The sequence below is a fragment of the Miniopterus schreibersii genome (assembly GCF_964146895.1).
Source record: "Miniopterus schreibersii genome assembly, chromosome: X".
Taxonomy (NCBI): domain Eukaryota; kingdom Metazoa; phylum Chordata; class Mammalia; order Chiroptera; family Miniopteridae; genus Miniopterus; species Miniopterus schreibersii.
The window spans coordinates 24,830,223-24,853,648 of record NC_138104.1 but is presented as its reverse complement, the minus strand read 5'-3'; the positions used below and the strand labels follow the sequence as shown (position 1 = coordinate 24,853,648).

Here is a 23,426-nt window from a genome sequence, read left to right as displayed (position 1 = left end):
CCTATAAGCAAGAACTACATATTTTAAAGCTCTCTCTTCTTTTTATGCAGGCTCTCAGAATGGAATCATTTCAAGAACTAGTGAGTTAGTTTGGAATACGGCCTTGTTTTCCTTCCACTATATGTGTAATAGGAGCAGCCCCTATATTTTACCTTGAAGTAAAATAGAGAACAATATTGGAAAATGGAGATTGAGAATTTTGCGGGGCCTCAGGCTCGTCATAGTTGAGGACAAGAAATGTCAGTGGAAGATATGTGAGAGAATGATGCATGCCAATGTTGTGAGCTGGAATAGTAATGTTAATCAGTAAACCAGGATTCTGAGGTGGCCACTATGTTCTATTTATTAGTGAAGGAAAATAAACGGAGGCATTTGTCAAAAACAAGGTTTGAAGGGGGAGAAAGGCTTTCTAATTAATTCCCAAATTGCTTTTCTATTACTCCAGCATCCCTGGGGAATCCAGCATGTAAAGTCTCCATTGGTTAGTGAATAATTATACTACATTCACTTTTCCCTTGGAAATGCTTAATGACTCTTGCTTTGTATTCCTTGCAGGTGACATCCCAGCCTCTGTGGTTCTTAATGCCTCAGCAGGATTATTTTCACTAAAGATGGAAACACTGGAGTCTGAATTGACATGCCCAATCTGCCTAGAGTTGTTTGAAGACCCCCTTCTGCTCCCTTGTGCTCATAGCCTTTGCTTCAGCTGTGCCCATCGCATCTTGGTCTCCAGCTGCAGCTCTGGTGAATCCATTGAACCCATTACTGCTTTCCAGTGTCCTACGTGCAGGTATGTTATCTCGCTGAACCACCGGGGCCTGGATGGCCTCAAGAGGAATGTGACTTTGCAGAACATTATTGACCGCTTCCAGAAGGCTTCAGTCAGTGGGCCCAATTCTCCAAGTGAGAGCCGCCGGAAGAGGACTTATAGGCCCAGCACCACCATGTCTAGTGAGCGAATTGCTTGCCAGTTCTGTGAACAGGACCCACCAAGAGATGCAGTGAAAACATGCATCACGTGTGAGGTTTCCTACTGTGACCGTTGCCTGAGGGCCACACACCCCAACAAGAAGCCTTTCACCAGCCACCGCCTGGTGGAACCAGTGCCAGACACACATCTTCGAGGGATCACCTGCTTGGACCATGAGAATGAGAAAGTGAACATGTATTGTGTCTCTGATGACCAATTGATCTGTGCCTTATGCAAACTGGTGGGGCGCCACCGAGACCATCAGGTTGCGTCCCTGAATGATCGATTTGAGAAACTCAAGGTAAGGGATCTGGGAAATATCCCTTATACAACTTTGTCTCTTTATACACAGTTATATGGGTAGCAAGTTCCCTAATAAAATGGGTCACTTTTCTTATCTAAAAAGTGAGTTAACTCCAAGTTGTTCTCATGAGGAATAACCTACTCACCTGCAAGCTCTCACTGGAATCTATTTCATATGTTGCATAAGCCTGCCTGTGTCTGGCCAATTCTGGGGGATTTGGCCCATGGCCCACCACACCAGTAGTCCATCTAGGAAAACAGCACCCTCTTTCCTCTTTCAGTGACATATTGCACACTGCATATCTTTGCCATGATCTTTCCACCCCTTCTTTTAAGTATGTGAGTACCTGTGTAGGTATGCTACAATTAGCATTTGCGCTGATTTGCATATTTGTGTATAGCAATGGGAAGGCTGGGTGTGTCTCTGTGTAGGTGTGGGTGGAGGTGTACTAGTAGGTGAGAGATTTTTGTGGAGGACAATAGTGTATGTTTGCACACTCAGTACTCTAAAGAAAAAATGTTTGGCACTGGCCACTACAAATTGCCATTAAGCTCTTAACACAGGGCTAATTCTAAGCCTACTTTAAAAAACAGCAACAAAAAAATTAAAGTAAACAATAAAAAACAGATGAAAAAGGAACTTCAGTGTACCTTGAGGTCAGGGGGAATGATCAAATACCTGAACTAAACATTTAAACCGAAGGCCATAAATATTTAATTCAATATCAGATTTTGTGCCAATGTTCATTTTTTGTGGTTTATTGACTGAAACACTTGTTTGCAGTCCCTGCCTTGAAAATTCCTAGTCTTTCATTTGTGTTCAGTGGACAGTTTTCCGAAGTTGTTGGGCCATATAATATTTATGTGCAAGTCTAAGTGCCTATTTTTAAAGCCCTACTACCTCATGTTGATGTTAAAATATCATATCCAGCAAATTGTTTTATTCCCATTGCCTGCCGAATATGTGGTTTATCTTCTCTTTAAAAGGGAGCAACTTAGAATTTCCAGAAAAATAAAATGTGTAAATGAGTGAGATTACCACTGCTAAATAGAGCCTGAATATATAAGCCAAGCTCTAAGGAAGATCTAGATATGATAAAAGGAGGGCAAGAAAGGGGTGGAGAGTTTCCTCTTGCTGTGCTCTGGAAAAGTCAATGTAACTTAGGTAAAATTTATGATATTGGTGAGGGCAGCAATACTCAGAAAAGGATACATGTACTCTCCTGTAATTTGTGCAAGCAATATTGAGAGTAGTCATATTGACAATGCTTTGTGCCTTTTTTATTGTTATTTATATCTAATATTTATAAATTTGTACATAGTTCAATGATTATGTTTATTTCATGCAAGGTGATATTATATTGAGTGGAGTAAGCCAGTCACAGAAAGGCAAATATCAAATGATCTCACTTATAAGTGGAATCTCATGGACATAATATACTGATGAACAAAATAGGTTCAGAGGTATGGATGCAGGGAACAGACTATCAGATATGGGGCGGGGGGAGGGAGGAGGGAGGAAGGCGGTGGAGACAGGAAGAGATTAACCAAAGAACTTATATACATATATGCAAAACCAATGGACAGAGACAATAGTGTGGTGAAAGCCTGGGGTGGGGCAGGTGCTGGGAGGAGGGAGACAAAGAGGGGGGGAATTCGGGAACATCTGTAATACTGTCAACAATAAAAAAAGACTGTAGGGAAGAATAATCTTATTAACTTCAATTCTTAGAGTCATAAGAAGTTAGGCCTTGATCTTGGCCTAGTTGAAGGCCAACACTACAAAGTGGTATAAACTAAGAGTTTGATAGGTTAAGCAATTTGGTCAAAGTCACAAAATTGGAACCGGAACTCAGCTTCTAGACCATGAGTTCAGGATCCTTTGTAGTGCAACCTGCTGCCACTTTATTTTAGACCACTTTTCCCCATGAAATGTGATTTTAAACTAAACATTATGCTCCAGCAATTACATATCTTATGGGTCACAGATAGACTATTAACAGCATCAAGGAAAGGACATATTGTATAAACTTACAGCTCCATAATGGCAAAAGATGGGGGGTTTGCAGGAAGAGTGGGGGATATGAAGAGGATGGAACAATCTCTGCCAAATATTTGCAGGTGTTAGAACTATAATAAGGCCTTGAGAAATATTCCAAACAGAAAAATCTGTATCCATATGTACTATTGAGATAACAAAAGACTGGATGGAATAAGCCTGTATCTACAGGACACCAGCTTTTTGAAAACATCCAAAAACATGAAAACATTGAATGATGGATTAGACATTTGGCATCGTGAAGCTATGGCCCTCGTCTCCAGGGATGGATGGAACACAAAAATATTTTACCAAAATATACTTTAGTCTGTAACTAATCAGTAATTTTTGGAGTAAGAAAGGCCAGATTTTGAATCGTTCCCCTTTAATTTTTGAAGGAAATGTGCAGAAAAATCTGATTATAAATTAAGTGGAAACTTTTTTTGCTCATTTTTGGACAGAGAGTGGAAACATATGAATCATTCCCAGCCATGTGGTTTGTTATATTGCCTGGAACATCTTGAATTTGGGGAGGGAGAGGGAAGTACTGCTTGTGTGTGGGGGGGTGGGGTGGGGGTCACTTTGTTTTGGTGCCAAGTGTAAAAGGATATTAGTACTCCACATAAAGCAGAGAGAAAATCTGACTTTCAGTGTCACATGTACTCACTTTTTTTGAGTTAATTTTAATTTAGAAAAGCATTTAGGATTATCCCCTTAATCTACTTGATGCTTCCCCAAAGAGAAAGGAGAAAGCTGGCTGTCAGAAGCTATGGGGGAGATGGCCTTGAGCATACTCTCCTCGCCCTGAGGGGAGCACTGCAGTCCTACAGGAGAAGGGGAAGAATGGTAGCATATATATATGTACAGATATATATGGGTTTGACTTTCTGGCCAGTAACTGATACAACATTTATTTGTACTTTTTCCTTCTGGAGCTTCATTCTTGGCGTTTATAACTCTCCTTTGTACAAACATCCCTGATTAGGATCAGTATTTGGATCTCTAATATTTATTTGTTCAATAAAGAATAAACAAACCATTATGTAATAGATGCAAGGTCAGAATAACCAGAAGCTAGTCTGTCTTCTTAGCATGTACTCAAAATGGATTAGAGAGTTTGGGATACTTAGTATAGTTTATTATCCTTATTTAGTTGTCTGGTCTACTGACATGTCCTTCAGAAGACTACCAATGGTTTAATTAATTCTTCAATTTCAAAGAATACTTGCGTTCATGACAGTTATTACAATAGTAAGGCCTATCAAAGTAGTTATTTTCTTCATTACCTCTCTTTTTACTTACTATTCACAGTATATAAATTAATTCATGATATGTGCTGCCTCTCTATAAAACCGCTTCACATTTTAGAATTTTCACTGTCACATGAATTTATCCCCTTAGAAAAGATTGATATTATTGTATTAGTAAATGTTCGCTTTATAAAAAAAGATCAATTTCAGTGGCTCTCTATTGGTGATCGATTCCAACTTGATATTCTAAGTCCTGTAAACTTGGTCCTTATACTGCCCTTCTGTCTTTTCCCCACTACCATTCTCAAACATGCTACCTTCATCTACCCAGGGTAGCCTCCTAACTGTCTGCTAAACATACAATTCTCTTTCCCAACTCTTAACTTTCACTCTCACTCATGTTCTTCTCTTGGCCAGCTTAGGAATCCAACCTATTCTTTAGTGCTCAGTTGAAACCCCACAAGGCCACTCCAACATACACCAACCATACCATAAATTCTTTGAGGTGAGGTACAAGGTCTTTTATTTCTTCAGTATCCTCCTTAGTGTCTAGCACCCATGGACTTTGCTCAAGAAATACAAATGAATTAAATCTTGTAATGGATTTGCAGGAAGTATACCAGTATCTAAAGCTTGCTTTGGTTCTCATCTTATAAGATATAAATCTGTCTTGCCATTACGATTTCTTTATAAGTCTAAAAAAATATCCTATGAACTAATGATAATGTTTAAAACCAGAGTTTTAGCAAAAGTATGACATGTCCTTAATTTTAAGTGCCTATTCATTTTGATTGCTGGATTTTCCAACTGCCTAACCCTATGGTGACATCTGTATAAATCAGATGTGATTATTATAATTCTCTTTGAGAGTGATGTCTTCACATTTCCAGCCCACAGCCTGCCAAAAATATAGCTGATGAAAACCAGAGGGAATAGAGGAATTTCCTGAAAGGAATAAACAAGCACATTTTCTTTTTCTCATTACATTTCCACAAATTCATTACTACCAATAATTCTTAAATGGAGTTACATTTACACATCAGGGATCTTGTTGTTATAAAATATTACTTAGCATTAGGATTAGCTTTTTGTTATGGGAAAGTAAACCATGCACACACACACACACACACACACACACACATGAAGAGAGACTGAGACAGAGAGAGCTAAAAAGTGCCAGGCAAAGAAGGAAGATGTGAGACTTGGAGAATGTTCAAAGGGAAGCCACAGTGAGAATTAAAAGGTTGGAAAATATGATATTCTGGAATCTTATCATAGTTGATTGCTTGTCCTTCTTCCTACTCACTCTGTCATCCACCCACCCTTCCTCTCTCAGCCACCGCCTTCTCACAGGCATTTGTCTACTCACCCACTTAACACCCACTTCTGTCTGCCAAGACAGATACTCTCTCAACATACCTGCCAATGGGCATGTGACTGTTTCTGAACAAGTGTGAGTATGAAAGAAAGAGAAATATCTTTATGAAACTGAGTTGAGAGAGGGTATATTTGCATATATATGCATGTGTCACTATATACAAGGGTGTGTGTTTTTGCATGGATGAGTGGCTGAGGATGACTCTGTGTCTATGTGTCTATGTGTATCTATAAATGTGTGTCACTATGTGGTGGAGGAGATAATGTCTGTGTTAATTTTCTGTGGTTATCTGTAGATAAGTTGGATGTGAGAGGACCATGAGTGTAACGCAGGTTTTCTGTGGCTACCCTAGGGAGGGTTAGGACCTCAGTAGAACCTATCTTGATACTAAGGATCGCCTTAATAAATGAGCAAGTTCATATATTCTCATGATAAGAAAAATCTCCAGGGAACTGTGGCAGGTTATCATAGGTGAAGGGATAAAAAAGTTGTTTCTCACTTTCACTAACTTAGGTACTAAATCACAGTAGCTAAATATAATGAGAACAAAGAATCTGAGTCCAGATTTGTATTCTCTAAGGTATGGTGTGGACAAGTATGTATGGGGGTGGGGGTAATATCTGTCATAGGGTGTCTCAGCTAAACCAAACTTCAAGTCACTATTGTAAAATCATTCTTGCTTGTAGATATGGCTTCTCTGTGGTCTCTTAATTGTCCAAGACTTCCTCCCCATTACTTATAATGTGTATAAATCTGTACATGTTTTGTATGTGTATGGGGGTAAAAATGCATTTTATTCCATCTCAAACTGTGTCCTAAGACTCATTTGAACCTTTATTCTTTTTCCTCTCATAATTATATTGATTCTCTGGTTCTGTTCTCATGTAGCATTAACAGGGCCATGTGTTAAAAGATGATTTATTTTATTTCTTAGGTTTGAGAGCAAGTTTAGCAAGTAGATACTCCAACTATCTGTGCTCTTATCTTTCTGTTTTTCTGTTACTTCTTTTGTCCTAAGTCTTCTCAACATCTGAAAAGACCTAACAATTGTTAGTCTGAGAACAATTTACAAAATGTTGACTCAGAGATTGTTCTTAGGTGGGTGAAAATCCTGTCTGTTAATATTAGGCAAAAGAACACTTCATAGAAATATAATATAGGTGAGGAAATATTAAGGAAACAAGAATTATTGAACCAAAAGAAGTGAAGTTTAAAGGGGAAATATAATGGCATTCAACGTCATAAAGGTTGATAAAATAAGTTAATGTTAGTTAAACAGTAGCACCAGGGGTTTAGGCCAGGGTTTCATTCATTCATTTACAAAAAATTAATGAATGCTAATTTTGTTCATTGTCGTAGGAGCTGGGAACACAGTTTCTGCCTTGAGGTGCTCTGAGCTTAGTAAGTAAGGGAGATAGATACATACATAGAAAATTCTAATTAAGTATGGTAAGTGCCTTGATGGAGGTTTGCACAGGATGCTCTGAAGCACAGAGGAAGAGTCAGGGAACGGAAGTCATTGAGCTCAAAAATGGAATCATGAATGGATTTGTTGGAGAAAAGGACAAACTGGAGAAAGACTGTGAAGAAACAGTTGATAAGATTTGGCGAATGATTATAGTGGTTATAGACAATAGAGAGAAAGAATTTAAAACATGGTCTTTGAGTAGATGTCTTGAGTAATGGTGGTATCAGGGACAGAAATGGGGGAATTAGGAAGGGGCTAGCAGTTTTGGTGGGATGACTTGATTTTAGATTTGAGTTTGATGTGATTGTGGGTAACTCAACGTTCACTCATTTATCAAACATTTACTGAACACCTATTAGGTGCCAAGCGCCAGAAGAGATATAGAGGTTACAATTATAAAGACACCATAGTCCCAACCCTAGTGGAGCTCTCAGCTTAGTGTGGGAAAACAGACAATTAAGAACACAATTATAAGACAAGGTGGTGAGTGCTATGACAGCAGAAGCACAGGGGGCTGTGAGAGAGCATAGGACCAATATCAACATAGACTTTGGGTGGGTTTTTGGACCCCTTGTTGGGTGAAATGGCTGCAGTAAGGGACAGGAAGTGCTCTAGTTAAGATAAAATAGTTTTTTCAAATACCTGGAGGAGAGAAAGCATGGGGTACTCTTAGAACTGAAAGGGCAAGTGTTCTAGAAGGCGTTGAAATTCAGACCTTTATGGTGGCTGAAAGATCAGGTCTAGAGAAATAAATTTGGTGTTTTTAGCATGGAGGTAGAACTATGCAGTGGTGAGCTGAATGAGGGCTCAGGATTGAGCCTTGAAGCACACTAATGATCTAGAAGTTCGACATGAAGAAAGAGCAAGAGGAAGATGTGTAGGAGAGGAATAGTGCAAGTGGAATACAACATTGAGGCCTCCAGCAAAGTAGGGTTGACTTTGACTCACTATTCTAAGTATTATCAAAATAAACACTAGATTTCGGTTTTTAGTACAAGTTTTCATTTAGAAGATCCAACTAATAATTTACACATATAAGCTATAGATTAACAATATTATGCACCTGAAGAGAGGGGAAAGAAAAGAATGTGGGATGGTTTGTGTAGCATGTCTGATAAGGTGACTGAAAGACTGTGAGTCTGCTGGATAATTTCAGAAAGTTCTGAAAAGAAGAGGGATGGCAACCTGTTTCACCGGGCTTGAGGACCGGTCTGGTTATCTCTTACAAGCCTCAGGTAGAGTAGATCTATTGCATCCAGTATATCACATGCATCTCATTCTGGGACATAGCTCATGTCTATATAGCAGCAAATAAATGTTTGGGGAAGGAATAAAACTCTGGCATAAGGGTATGGGTTTTCATTTATGGAACAGATGGTATGTTCTGCTGTTGAAAGGCCATATGTAATTGATACATAATGTGACAGACTGAAGCAAAAGCAAATTATGTATTTTAAGGCAAGCATTTAAAAAAAAGAAGGCAGAATGTGACCTCCAAAAGTGTGCTAAGATTTTGGCTTTTATCTTGTGGAAAAGCTGGGAACACCTGTGAATAGACAGAATGTCAAAAAAGAGCATGCCAAAGAATAGTAATGGAGTTTCTGGCTCAGGTTATTTTTAAAGATGAAGTTATCTTCTGTCAATTGAGAAGGCTCAGGTTTGGAATGAGTTGGCCTTTTTTATCCCCCTTTCCTTCTCTTTCTACCCTTCCAAGGTTCAGTTCCCACATACATCAAAACAGTTGAGATCTTGTTTAGGTTTAGATAATGTCCCCCTTGTACCTTTTATTTTATTTTTAAAAAAATTGACTGGTGGGCCCGGCCAGGTGTGGCTCAGCGGTTGAGCACTGACCTGTGATCCAGGAGATCATGGTTTGATTCCCGGTCAGGGCATATGCCTGGGTTGCGGGCTTGATCCCTAGTCAGGGGCGTGCAGGAAGCAGCCGATCAATGATTCTCTCATCATTGATGTTTCTATCTCCCTCTCTCCCTCTTCCTTCCTCTCTCTGAACTCAATAAAGATATATTTTAAAAAATTGACTGGTGGGCCCTGGCCAAGCAGATCATTTGGTTGGAGTATCATCCTGTGCACAATAAAAGGTTGTGGGTTTGGTTCCCGGTCAGGGCACATAACTAAGTTTTAGGTTTGATCCCCGTTCGGGGAGCTTATGGGAGGCAATGATCCATGTTTCTCTCTCACATTGATGTTTCTGTTTCTCTCATTCTGTCTCCTCCCTCCTCTCTCTCTAAAATCAATTAAAAAAACATATCCTCCGGTGAGGATTGAAAAAAAAAAGTTTTTAAAAAAATCAACTCTGGTGGGATTTGACCCCTTGTACCTTTTTGAAAGCCAGAGAGCATACAGATACTCGGTGGTGAAAGTACATGTTTCCATAGGACAGAAAGCTCCACCCCTTTTTAGGCTTCAAGTCTTGCTGTTTCAGGTAGGTATCTGTAAGTGTGCTCATAGTGTGTGAATACATTTGCCTTCATAGAGCATGACAAATGGAGATCATCATCAAGTGTATGCCATCAGGGGAATCGCTCTGGCTTTAATGAAAAGCTGATGTTTTGATGTATAGTTAGGTTTCTTGAGGGAGCCAATGAGAAAGTAGCCAGAAATAACCTGTGTCTAGAGAACTGAAAAAAATGAAAAACAGCAATTACTTGAGAGGTTTAGAAAAGCTGTTTCTTTTTATGGCATGCCGTCTGGAAAAAGAATAGCTTGTGCATGGCTTTCTCAGAAGTGGCAAAACATTTTCCTCTTTGGGAAGGGTACAAAAGAAGACAAAGAGGCAGAGTCTATATGACACAAATGAAGTGGAACTTGGGTAAAAATTGCATCCATGTAGGAGACTACCAATTTAGCTAACTTGGGCCTTTTAAAATCTCAGTTATGCAAATAAACCTAATCTTCTCCTCACTTTGTGTGGTTTAGTCATATGTACAATTTTGTGAGACCGCTAATGATGTAGTCATCTGGAGGGGAAGGGAGTGTGTTTCGTAGCTCAAATGGCTTCTCTAACCCTCACACAGAGAAAGCACAGAGAACCTAGAGGTAACCTCCTGCAGCAGGAAATGGGAGCTTCATCCTGCTACCCTTGCCAACCTCCTGTCCCTGTTTCCTCCCAGCAGATATCTCCATTCCAATCTCCCTGCCACTTTGGCTCTCTCTCACCGTCATGGTTCAACTGTTCTGAGAAAACTGCATTAACTAGGCTTAGACAGAGGGAGCCTGGCCCAGTCATTAACAGGACTGCACAAGAAAAGAGCAAAATTTTCAAAGCCAAACAAACAATAAAGATACATTTTTAGTTTTATATAAGATTTTATGTATACATATGTGTGCATGTGTGTAGACATACTTACATATACACATATTCTTTTTGTTTAATCAACCAAAGTATAAACAAGATAATTACTTGGCTAAATCAGTAAAACCTAGAGTGGCCCAGAATATCTAGTTCTAAATGGTTCATTAGTACTAGGCATGAGAAGTAAGGGTGAGGAAATAGACTGCATAATTGCATCAGTTCTCCCTTTCCCTGTGCATATGTTCATTATTGAGAATCAATTCCAGTGTCAGAGGAGATTTTAATTCCTTGTAAATGAGTAGGAAGTTAGTAAGTAAATGCTCAGTGTTTTCCTCAAATTATCTCTCATAATACAAGAAAACAGTGGCAAAAAGCCATCAACAGATGGTGTTTTTATTAACCAAAGATTTATTTTTCAAAGCATTTTCATATTAATGAAGTCAGGTTGAAATTAGAGTCATCTTGTCAGTTGTAGTTGTCTGTTGTAAAAATGTGCTGGCCTTCTGCAAATTGCTAGGGGGACCAAACAAAATATCCATTTGCCATAATTTTGTGATGGTAGCCCAAGGTCCATAATCAGACCCCAAATTATGTGCTCAGACCTAATTTTTGTTTTCAGTGGCTTTACGGAAGCTATGAGTCTCAGCTCTGGGCCATAAATGAGGAACACACGACAGGGATCTTAGTCCTGTTCTGCACTATGAATAATTTATAAGATGTCAGTTTCATGACAAGTGTTGCAACAGGTTGCATGTACTTGTTAGAAAACATTCTCCTCATGGCATCCTATGTTTGAATCGAACCATATTGTAGTTTGAAACACAGATTTCTAATATTATATCCATTCTGAGTTTATCACTCTACATTAAGTTTACCTAATATGCTGATGTAGCCATTTGTGATACATTGGGTTTCCATTGATCTAGGATCAGATTACTCTGCTAGGGGTAATCACAAACTGATTGGATCCATTACCAATGCCCACTCTCTAACTTAAGCTGGACCTTTTCATCAAATTACAACTCTGTCATATTCATTTTACTGTCAAACATTTTAAGAGGAGCCCAGTTTTGGAGCCTCTACTTTATCACTACCTCCATATTTAACCCTGTAGAGTTTGGCATCTGCTTCCAAAAGTCTACTGAAACTCATTTTTTCAAAGATCACCAGTGACCTTTCTTGCACTCTCTGCATATATGACAATGACAAATCCTTGATTGAAACATGTTTCTCTCAATTATCATATTAGGTTGGCCCAGACCTGCATTCCCAACTGCCTTGAAAACTGCAACTTCCTCCTAACCAGTGTCCCTGTCCCCAGGCTTCCCTGTTTCAGCCTGCCCCACATATTGCTGGTAGCTTGATCTCATAACTGCAGCCCTGATTATATCATTATCTTACTCAGAAGCCTTTGGTAAGTCCCCACTGCTTAAAAAAAGAGGTAAAAACTCCTCACCTAGGCATTTAAGACCTTCATAACAGAGCCTTGATCTCCATTCCAGCCTTGCCCCCCACTACTCTCTTGTACCTTCTGTTCTAGCCAAACTCCAAGTCTCTTCTCTGAACATGTCCTGTACTTTATTCCCTTTTACTTCTGTCATGTTACTCCTAGTGCCTGGAACACTCTGCCCCACTCCATCTCTGTCTATTAAAATCCTACTTATCCTTCAAGACCATCTTAATCTCACTTCTTTATCTCCAAAGTCACTGCCCCTTGAACAGAGTAGGTGTTCGATACCTTTTGTATTAAATCGCTGAACTGTCACTTCTTTTTTTCCTCTGACATCTACTTAGCTTAGAGATCATGCCTAAATCAATGATTGCTACGCTTCTTTTTTCCTTCTTCACTGTCTGTCCATGCTAAGAAGGCCACATTTGAGATGGTCATGAAGTTAAAAAAGGCCAGGGGAGAAACTGTGCCCAAATCATAACAAATGGAATAAATTTTGAGAAGTCACTTCCATGGGAACAAAGCCAAAGAAACCAAGAGAGATCTGGCAAAAAGGGAAGCAAAAATTAAGCTGGTTCTCATAATCCAGTTTGAGAACAAGGGAAATCAAACTGCCTGTCCTAGAAATACACATATACAGAGGAATGTATCTTTTGGGATAGATTCATTGGACAGTGCCAAGGATTCTAAAAAGCAGCAGCTCCTTAGTAGACAAGGGGCCAAGTACATGAGTCCTCTCCCCTTTCCCCACTCCCCCTTGCCCACCCCCCAAACCCCTGCCAAAAACATGAACTTTGAGCTACAAACCATAAAAACTATAGAGACAGCAATGAACCAATGAACACAACCAAGGGAGAAAATGATAGCAGAACAAGGGCCAGAAAGTTGGGCTATTGCATTTGGAACAGACTTTGTGGGTGAGAGAGGAGTGGATATCCTGAGGTAGAAGCAGCCACCAGAGCTGAAGATTTGGGAATGGGAAGGAATAAAAAGCTCATTATCAATCTAGAGTGAATAACATTCTATTTTTTTATATAAGGAATGGAAGAGAGTAACTTGCTCAACTGAAACTATGCTGAGTTCTGAGTACTTTTGAACTATGTTATATTAAACAGATTTGCAAAGTGCTTCTAATGTGTACCTAAAAGGATCTATATAGAAATAAGCAGTGATAAGCAATGGATGGCCTATCTCCATGGGCTCTTCCTTAGTGCTGAAGAAGGGAAATTGAGATATGTTGCTAGATTTTGATGACTCCCACACTTAAAATACCATCTTTTTTTCCTGAAGGAATCTACTGATAAATATAAATGTTATCAACAACAACAACAACAAAAACCCACAAAAAATAATGGAATTCTGGAGCAAAGCTTTGACTGAAGTCTACAGACTGAGTTCCAGCCTTAGCTTTGTCATATACTAATTATATGACTGTGCAAAAACACTTTACCCCCACTCTGAAGCTCAGTTTTCTCATCTGTAAAATGTTGACATCTCCTACTTCATGGGTTGTTATGATTATTCAATGATATATATGAAAATGTCTAGCATAGTGTGTGGCAAGTAGTAATCATTCAATAAATTATAGTTTTCTTATTCTACTCATCTGTAAAAGAGATAATAATACATGCTCTCCCTATGTCACAGGTATACTATGAGGGTAAAATGAAATGTTGACTATGAAATACTTTTAAAAGTTAAAAATATTACAGAAAACAAAGTGGTTTTTCATTTCTTTCTTTTTTAAAAAAAAATATGTCTTTATTGATTTCAGAGAGAGGAAGGGAGAGGGAGAGAGAGAGAGAGAAACATTGATGATGAGAGAGTCATTGATCAGCTGTCTCCTGCACGCCCCCCACTGGGGATCGCAGCAACAACCCGGGCATGTGCCCTGACCAGGAATTGAACCCTGATCTCCTGTATCCTAGGTCGATACTCAACCGCTGAGCCGTGCTAGCCAGGCCAAAGTTGTTTTAATGTCAGTAAATTCCTACATCCACAAAGTCATGAATGTCAACTTTCCCCAACAATGATAATGTACCAAATGTACAACATTATTAAGTAGCACCTAGAAGAGCGCTTAGCCCAGAGCAAATGCTCAGTGAATCTTTGAAATAGTGTATTTGCCAACTGACTGACTGATCTCCTCATGATATTGGTTCTCAAGCTCATTAAATGTTTGTTCTTTTTTTCCCCTCTTACCCTTTTCCCTCTTGCTTCACACTCTGCGATGACAGCAAACTCTAGAGATGAACCTCACCAACCTAGTTAAGCGTAACAGCGAATTAGAAAATCAAATGGCCAAGCTAATACAAATCTGCCAGCAAGTTGAGGTATGTAACAGAAATATTTGTGATTCCTTCAGAGGACCTGTATTGATTCTCTTGGTGGGGTCTTGAATTATTCATTCATTCATTCATTCATTCATTCATTCCTTCATTCCTTCATTCCTTCATTCCTTCATTTGCTTAATCCCTTCACCTTTTTCACCCAGCCCTGCAACCCCCTCTCCCTTCTGACAGCTGTCAGTATCTTCTCTGTACCAATGAATCTATTTCTATTTTGTTTATTAGTTTATTTTGTTCATTGGATTCCATGTATATGTAAAATCATATGGCATTTGTCTTTCTCTGATTGGCTTATTTCACTTAGCATAATACTCTTCAGGTCCATCCACGCTGTTGCATAAGGTAAGATTTCTTTATTTTTTTATTTTTTATTTTTTATGACTGAGTAGTATTCTATGGTGTAAATGTACCACACCTTTTTTTATCCCTTCATCTACTGATGGGCACTTGGGCTGCTTCCAAATCTTGGCTACTGTAAATAACGCTGCAATGAACATAAGAGTGCAAGTATTCTTTCGGATCAGTGTTTCAAGTTTCTTCGGATATATTTCCAGAAGTGTAGTTGCTGAGGGGCTTGAGTTTTGTCAGAATGTACCTCATCGTGGTTTTAATTTGCATTTCTCTGATGATTAGTGACATTGAGCATCTTTTCATGATTATTTGCCATCTGTATGTACTCTTTGGAGAAGTGTCTATTCAGGTCCTTTGCCTATTTTTAATTAGATTGTTTTTTTGGTGTTGAGTTTAAAGACCTCTTTATAATTTTTGGATATTAACCTCTTATCAGATATATCAGTGAATATGTTCTCCCATTCAGTGGGTTGACTTTTCATTTTGCAGATGGTTTCATGTGCTGTGCAAAAATTTTTAGTTTGATGTAGACCCATTTGTTTATGTTTTTGTTTTTCCCCCTTGCCTGAGGCGATATATCAAAAAAAAAATATTGCTATGAGAAATGTATGAGATTTTACTGCCTATGTTTTCTCCTAAGATTTTTATGGTTTTGAGTCTAACATTTAAGTCTTCAATTAATTTTGAGTTTATTCTTGTGTATGATGTAAGAAGGTTTTCTAGTTTCATTTTTTTGCAAGTATCTGTCCAATTTTCCCAACACCATTTATTGACTAGGTTATCTTTACCCCACTGTATGTTTTTGCCTCCTTTGTCAAATATTAATTGACCATAGATGCATAGGTTTATTTCTAGGCTCTCTATTCTGTTACATTGATCTATATGTCTGTTTTTATGCCAATACCATGCTGTTTTGATAACTATGGCCTTGTATTATAGTTTGATATCAGGTAGCGTGATTCCTCCCACTTTGTTCTTCTTTCTCAAGATTGCTGTGGCTATTTGGGGTCTTTTGTGTTTCCATATAAATTTTTGGAATATTTGTTCTAGTTCTGTGAAATATGCCATTGGTATCTTGACAGGAATTGCATTGAATCTACAGATTGCTTTGGGTAGTACAGACATTTTAATGAAGTTAATTCTTATTCATGAACACGTTACATGTTTCTACTTATTTGTATTTTCTTCAATTTCTTTCTTAAGTGTCTTACAATTTTAGTAGTATAGATCTTTTACATCTTTGGTTAAATTTATTCCTAGGTTTTGTTTTTTCTTTGATGCAATTGTAAATGGTTTTCTTAGTTTCCCTTTCTGAAAGTTCATTATTGGTGTATAAAAATTTTGGGATATTTATTTTGTATCCTGCTACTTTACTGAATTCGTTTATCAGTTCTAGAAGTTTTTTGGTGGAATCTTTAGGGTTCTCTGTATATAGTATCATGTCATCTGCAAATAATGACAGTTTTCCTTTTTCCATTCCATTTTGGATGCCTTTTATTTCTTCTTCTTGTCTGATTGCTGTGGCCATGACTTCCAGTACTATGTTGAGTAAGAGTGGTGAAAGCAGATATCCTTGTCTTATTCCCAATTTTAAGGGAAACACTTGTAGTGTTGGCCATTGAGTATGATGTTGGCTGTGAGTTTGTCATATATGGCCTTTATTACATTGAAGTATGATCACTCTATTCCCACTTTGCTGACAGTTTTTTTTTTTTTAACTGAGAAATCTTTATTAAAGACATTTCTGCAAAAAAGACAAGTAGCTGTATAAAGATAAGCATAGACTCTAAAGAGAGGGATTTTTCAGAAGATCAAATTTTTCTCTACAGTCTTGCAATTAGTAATCTCATAATCAAAAGATTTAACACAGGTTGTAGCGCAAAGTGTTATAGAAAATTCTGTGTGATGTAATAAGATGCTGGGTTTTATCAAATGCTTTTTCTGCATCCATTGATATGATCATGTGGTTTTTATTCTTTATTTTGTTTATGTGTTTTATCACTTTTGATTTGCCGATCTTGTTCCAACCTTACATCCCTGGAATAAATCCCACTTGATCATGGCATATGGTCTTTTGGTTGTATTGCTGGATCCTGTATTTTGTTGACAATTTTAGCATCTATGTTCATCAGGGATATTGTCTTATAATTTTCTGTCTTTGTAGTGTCTTTATCTGGTTTTGGAATTATGATAATGCTGGCCTCATAAAATGAGCTTGGGAGTCTTCCCTCCTCTTGAATTTTTTGGAATAAGTGTCTGGATAAGTGTTAGCTCTTTGAATGGTAAGATTCACCTGTGAATCCACCCAGTCCAGGACTTGTGTTTGTTGGGAGTTTTTTGGTTACTGCTTCAATTTCAGTAGTTGTAACCTCTCCAGATTCTTTGATTCTTCCTTATTCAGTTTGGAAGATTGTATGTTTCTAGGAACTTATCCATTCCATCCAGATTGTCCAATTTTTTTTGGCACATAGTTGTTCATAATATATTCTTATAATCCTTTGTGTTTCTGTTGTGTCAATTGTTACTTCTCTTTCATTTCCGATTTTATTTGGTTCCTCTTCTTTTTTCTTGATTAGTCTGAACAAAGATTTGTCAATCTTGTTTATCTTTTCAAAGAACCAGGTCTTGGTTTCAATGATCTTTTGTATTGCTTTTTTAGACTGCATATCATTTATTTCTGCTCTGATCTTTATTATTTTCTTCCTCTTACTCACTTTGGGCTTTGTTTGTTCTTTTTTAAGTTCCTTCAAGTGTAAAGTTAGATTGTTTATTTGAGATTTTTCTTGTTTCTTGAAGTTGGCCTGTAATGCTATGAATTCCTCTCTAAGGACTGCTTTCACCTTGTTCCATAGCTTTTGGGTTGTCGTGTTCTCATTTTTATTTGTTTCAAGGTATCATTTGATTTCTTTCTTGATCTCATTTTTATCCAATTTATTTTTTAGTAACTTGTTATTTAGACTTTATGTCTTTGTGTGTTTTTCAGTTTTTTTCTTATGATTGATTTTTAGTTTCATACCATTAAAGTCAGAGAAGATGCTTTATATGATTTCAATCTTCTTAAATTTATTGAGACTTATTTCATGTCCTAACATGTGGTATATCCTAGAAAATGTTCCATGCACACTTGAAGAGAATGTTTATTCTGTTTCTTTAGAGTGAAATGCTCTGAAGATATCAATTAAATCCATCTGATATAGTGTGTCATTTATGTCCGCTGTTTCCTTGTTGATTTTTTTGTCTGGAAGATCTATCCATTGATGTCAATAGGGTGTTAAAGTCCCCTACTATGACTGCATTATTGTTAATATCTCCCTTTATGTTCATCAACATTTGCTTTACATTTTTAGGTGTTTCTATGTTGGGTGCATATATGTTTACAAGGGTTATATTCTCTTGTTGGATTGCTCCCTTCCTCAATATGTAGTGTCTTTGTCTCTTACTATAACCTTTGTTTTAAAGTCTATTTTGTCAAATATAAGTATTGCTACCCCAGCTTTTTCCCCCTTTCCATTTACATAAAGTATCTTTTTCCATCCCTTCACTTTTAGTCTGTATGTATCTTTTGTTCTGAAATGGGTCTCTTGTAGACAGCATATATATGGGTCTTGATTTCTTATCCATTCAGCTACCCTATGTCTTTTTTTAAAACTATATCTTTATTGATTTCAGAGAGAGGAAGGGAGAGGGGTGAGAAAGAGAAACATCAATGATGAGAGAGTTGTCATGATTGGCTGCCTCCTGCATGCCCCTGACTGTGGATTGAGCCTGCAACCCAGGCATGTGCCCTGACTGGGAATTGAACCGCTATCTCCTGGATCTTAGGTCAATGCTCAACTCCTGAGCCATACCCTGCTGGGCTACCTTATGTCTTTTTATTGGAGCATGTAAGCCATTTACATTTAAAGTGATTATTGATAGGTATGTATTTATTGCCATTTTATTCTTTTAACTATGTCCCTCTGTTCTTCTTTCTCCTTCCCCTCCTACTCCTCCTCCTCTTTTTCTTCTTTTTCTTCAGTAAGGCCCCTTAATGTTTTTTGTAATGCTGGTTTCATGGTATCAAACTCATTTAACTTTTTCTTGTCTGTGAAGCTGTTTATTTCTCCTTCAATTTTAAATGATAGCCTTACTGGGTAAAGTAGTCTTGGTTGTAGGACCCTGTTTTCATCACTTTGAATATTTCATGCCAGTCCCTTTTGGCATGAAATGTTTCCGTTGAGAAATCCACTGACAGTTTTATGGGAACTCCCTTGTAGGTAACTGTCTTTTTGTTTCTGCTATTAAGATTCTCTCTTTGTCCTAACCTTTGCCATATTAATTATGATGTGTCTTGGTGTGTGCCTCTTTAGATTCATTCTGCTTTAGATTCATTCTCTGTGCTTTCTGGACTCTTGTGTCTTTTTCCTTCACCAGATTAGGGAAGTTTTAGTCATTAATTCTTCAAATAGATCTTCAATCCCTTACTCTCCTTTTTCTGGTATCCCTATGATGTGGATGTTGTCATGCCTCATGTTGTCCCAAAGGTTCCTTAAGCTATCCTCATTTTTTTAAATTCTTTTTCATTTGCTGCTATGATTAAGTGTGTTTTTTTTTCTAACTTATCTTCCAAATCAATGATATGATTATCTGCTTCCTCCAACCTAGTGTTTATTCCTACCCATGTATTCTTCATTTCTGACTGTTCTCTTGTTACTGTTTCCATGTTATTTTTCATGCTTTTGAGCATCTTTATAACCATTGCTTTGATCTCTATATCTGATAAATTGCTTGCCTCCATTTTATTTAACACTTTTTCTGGAGATTTTCCTCATTCTTTCATTTGGGGCATGTTTCTTTGTCTCCCTATTTCGGCTGCTTCTTTGTGTTTGTGTCTATATATTAGATTGATCTGCTATGACTCCTAGTCTTGATAGGATGGCCTTATGTAGTAGGTGTCCTGTGGGGTCCAGTGGTACAGTCTTCTTGATCACCTGATCTGGGTATTGCAGGAATGCCTCTTGTGTAGGTTATGTGTGCCCTCCTGTTGTAATTGAGTCTTGATTGCTATTGGCCTGTTTGTGTGTGGGATTGACCCTGAGGCTCACTAACTGTGAGGCTTAATGCCAACCACAGCATGCAAGCTGCTCTGCAGGTGCTGACCACACAAAGTGGAATTTATCTCGGCAGGGTCTTGTGCCTGTCATGATATCTCTTTAGATATGCTACTTGTGAAGCTTATTGGGTCCTTCTCTGGGGCTTCCTGAAGTTGGCCACTGACTGTGTTGATTCTGGGGCTTGTGGTAGGGACTCTGGTACATACCAATGACAAACACTGTCTGTGACTGGCCCTGAAACTACAAGCAATCCACAGTTTGTGATTGCCTCTGCTGGACCTGGGTACACATGGGAAGTACCAAGCTGCACACCAAGGCCAGCTTTTGCCAGGGCCAGGTCAGAATGAGCCCAGGGGCAGGTCAGCAAAAGTTTGAAGGCATCCCAAAATCCACCTCCACCTGCCTCCACCTGCTTGCTGCCTGTTAGGCTTAGTCACTGAAAGAGCCTCTGGCAGTACTCAAGTTTCTTGAGGTAGGTTCTCAGTGAGTCACCAGGTAGGAGCAAGTGGTGTTCATCAGATTGGTATAGGTTCAAGCTCGTTATTAGTGCTGGATATTAGGGCACTCAGCATATGTCCCTGTTTACACCAAGTCTAGCTGCCACCCGCTGTGTGAACACACACCTTTGTATTGGGTCCAGGTGTCAGGGAATCATCAGGGTGAGGCCACCAGAGTTTATTGGGCCCAAACAGCTCTAGGGAGGGCTCTGCACTGGTTGGGCATATGAGGGAAAAATGGCCCCTGTCCTAGAGCCACACAACTCAGTTTGTCCTTGTTTCTGCTGGGAGGAACCCAAGCTCAGCAAGGTGGAGCCTCCAGGAGTAGGGAGGATGAAGCTTGTGAATCCTGTGAGTGGGAGGTATCGGTCAGGCTTCAGGGAAGGTGTGGGGTGTGGCCCTTCCTCATAGCCACACAACTCAGTCTGTTCTGAATTTTGCCAACTATTCAGCAGGGTCGAGTCACTGGGCAGGTGGGACCACTGAGAGCCTGGAGGGTGGGGCTAGTGATATCTCCTGGGGGGGAAGGGCCAGTCATGTTCACTGAGACTGGGGGGATTGGCCCCTGCCCCAAAGCCATACCACTCTGTTGTTGACAACCCCTAAGTCTTCCCAGACTTCTACATCCTGGCCAAGGCAGCTGACTCCTCAGCACGGTGTAAACTCTGCAGGGTGGGGTGAGAGGCAATCCAAAGGGTGGGACTATTGGTTCCCCTCAGGCTGATGCCACATAGAGGGGCATGATCTACCCCAGAAAGATGGCGTATGTGGTATGCGAGAAGGACTCAGCACAGGGGTCCTGGTGACTGTCCCTTCAGCTCTCTCCCCAGAGCCATAAACCCCAGACTCTCCCCATGCTGCTCTAGTTTGGTACACCCTCCCTCCCACAGAGCCCAGGGTGAGTGACTGTGAGTGAAATTTTGTGTGTTAGCCCTTTAAAAGCATGCCTGTTTTTCTAGCACACGCCTCTCTTTACCTGCCAGACTGAATATGTGCTTATTTTCACAGCCAGATGTTATTACGTGGGTGCCTCTTCCCAGCTCTGGTGCTCTGGGCTGGGAAGCCTGCCTTGGGATTTAGACCCCATGCTTCTCAGGGTCTAAACCCTGAGCTAGGGTCTAGACCCCCAGCTGAGATATCCCTCTGGAACCTCAGCCGCCACTCATAAGAGTGGGCCAACTCTTTTTTGTATCTCTGCCTTGCCTACCAGTCTTCATATGGCTTCTTCTGTAAATCCTTTGTTATAAGACTTCTCTTCATCTAGTCTTCAGTTAGTTATTCTGGATAGTTGTTCTATAATTTAGTTGTCATTCAGTTTGGTCATGGGAGGAGGTGCGTGTTACTTCCACTTACACTGCTGCCATCTTGGATCCCAGCAGTCAATCAAGTATTGGGTTTCCATTTTTTTAAATATGTTTTTATTGATTTTAGAGAGAGAAGAAGGGTGAGGGAGAGGGAGATAGAAACATCAATGAGAGATAACATCAATCAGCTGCTTCCCGCATGCCCCCTTACTGGGGATTGAACCCACAACCTGGGCATGTGCCCTGATCGGGAATCAAACCAGCATCCTCCTGGTGCATGGGTCAGTGCTCAACCACTGAGCCACACCAGCCAGGAAAGTATTGGGTTTCTTAAAGTAGGGTATACTTGTATGATTTACTTGTATGATAATAATTTAATCACTGCTGCACACTCCATTTGTGGAAGAGAGTGGTGCTATATGTAGAATACATAGGATACCAGTTAAACTGTTGCGAGATTGTGCAATGGGGTCTGGAATTTAGAAAGAAGCATAAGGAATGGAAAGAAAGAATACTGGAATATAAACTGGAAAACTGGGTTCTAGACTTAAGTCTGCCATTAACTGGTAATATAAACTTGAATAAGTCATTTAGCCTCTCAGCTTCAGTGTCTTTACCTATAAAGTGAGTAGTTGAACTGACTGCATGACCTTTGATGTCTCTCCCAGATTCCACAGGTTAATGGTTACTTTCTTTATTTTCTTCTTTCTCTTTTCAGTCTCATCCTTTCCAAGGGGGCGGGGAATAAAATAGAAGGCATTTTAGAGTGGTTTTCAGATAATCAGAATCATAGAATCAATTTGATACTATGTCCCACTGTATCAAAGTTTCTTATTATGCTGTTAGATTACAGTATAATAAACCCACACTGGTGAAGAGACAAAGAAGTGTTGTAAGTAGGAGACAAGATAAGGAATCCTTTGGTTTAGAATTTGCATGATTGAGGGTGAGGTAACAGCTAATAGTAGATAAATTCTGGTTAGAAATTATAATAATCACTTTCCTCATTCTCATCAAAAAGAGTATTAAGTATAGAGCAATTTGTAGTCAAATTAGCAAAGTAAGCAATTTATTTTCATTATTTGTTTACTTCAGGACCTTTTCAACATCTTATCCTACCCCTGGGAGTCTTATCACTCTATCCAGCTTCACCCAAACGTAGCCCTGTAACAACATTTTCCAGCCCATTGCACCAATCGTACCTTTATATTCAGAAGCCTTCTCTTTTCAAGCAGCAAGGAGCTAGTCTCATAAAACAATTCATCATTGTGTTAATAGAGGAGGACTCATTCTTACCCTTTAGGTAAGAGGTGATGTTTTAACAGAACCTTTCTGAAGTTGGTATTCCTGCTTAGCCTTCAAGGGATGACACTAGTGTTTATAAATGTAAGCAAAATAGAAGGGAAGAGCAGCCCCATCATGAACCAGCAAAGGAGGTGTTTAAGAGGCTCCCTTAGGGATGCATATTAAATTAATCCTGTAGGCCATTGTCTGCTCTGGCACACAAAAGTTCACCTTTTAATAATAGCTGTGCATGGCATTGTACCAGGTACAAAGAAAAATGGCATAAACATAGTATTTACCTTGGAGGGCTTACAAGGTACCCAAATCTACCCTGATATGGATACACATGTGCAGGAAATACAGATAATGGAATAAAAAT

At 39.0% G+C, this 23,426-nt stretch overlaps 1 protein-coding gene across 6 annotated transcripts in view; it reads left to right on the top strand.

Moving 5' to 3' along the window:
* Positions 1-23,426, top strand: part of MID2 (midline 2) — an 86,792-nt gene that overhangs the window by 12,106 nt on the left and 51,260 nt on the right. For all 6 annotated transcript variants that reach the window (XM_081126513.1, XM_081126510.1, XM_081126514.1 and 3 more), the window contains exons 2-3: positions 556-1,271; positions 14,408-14,503. In XM_081126513.1, coding sequence (XP_080982639.1) covers positions 612-1,271; positions 14,408-14,503 — 756 coding nt within the window. In that variant the 5' untranslated portion in view covers positions 556-611. The remainder of the gene's footprint in view (positions 1-555; positions 1,272-14,407; positions 14,504-23,426) is intronic.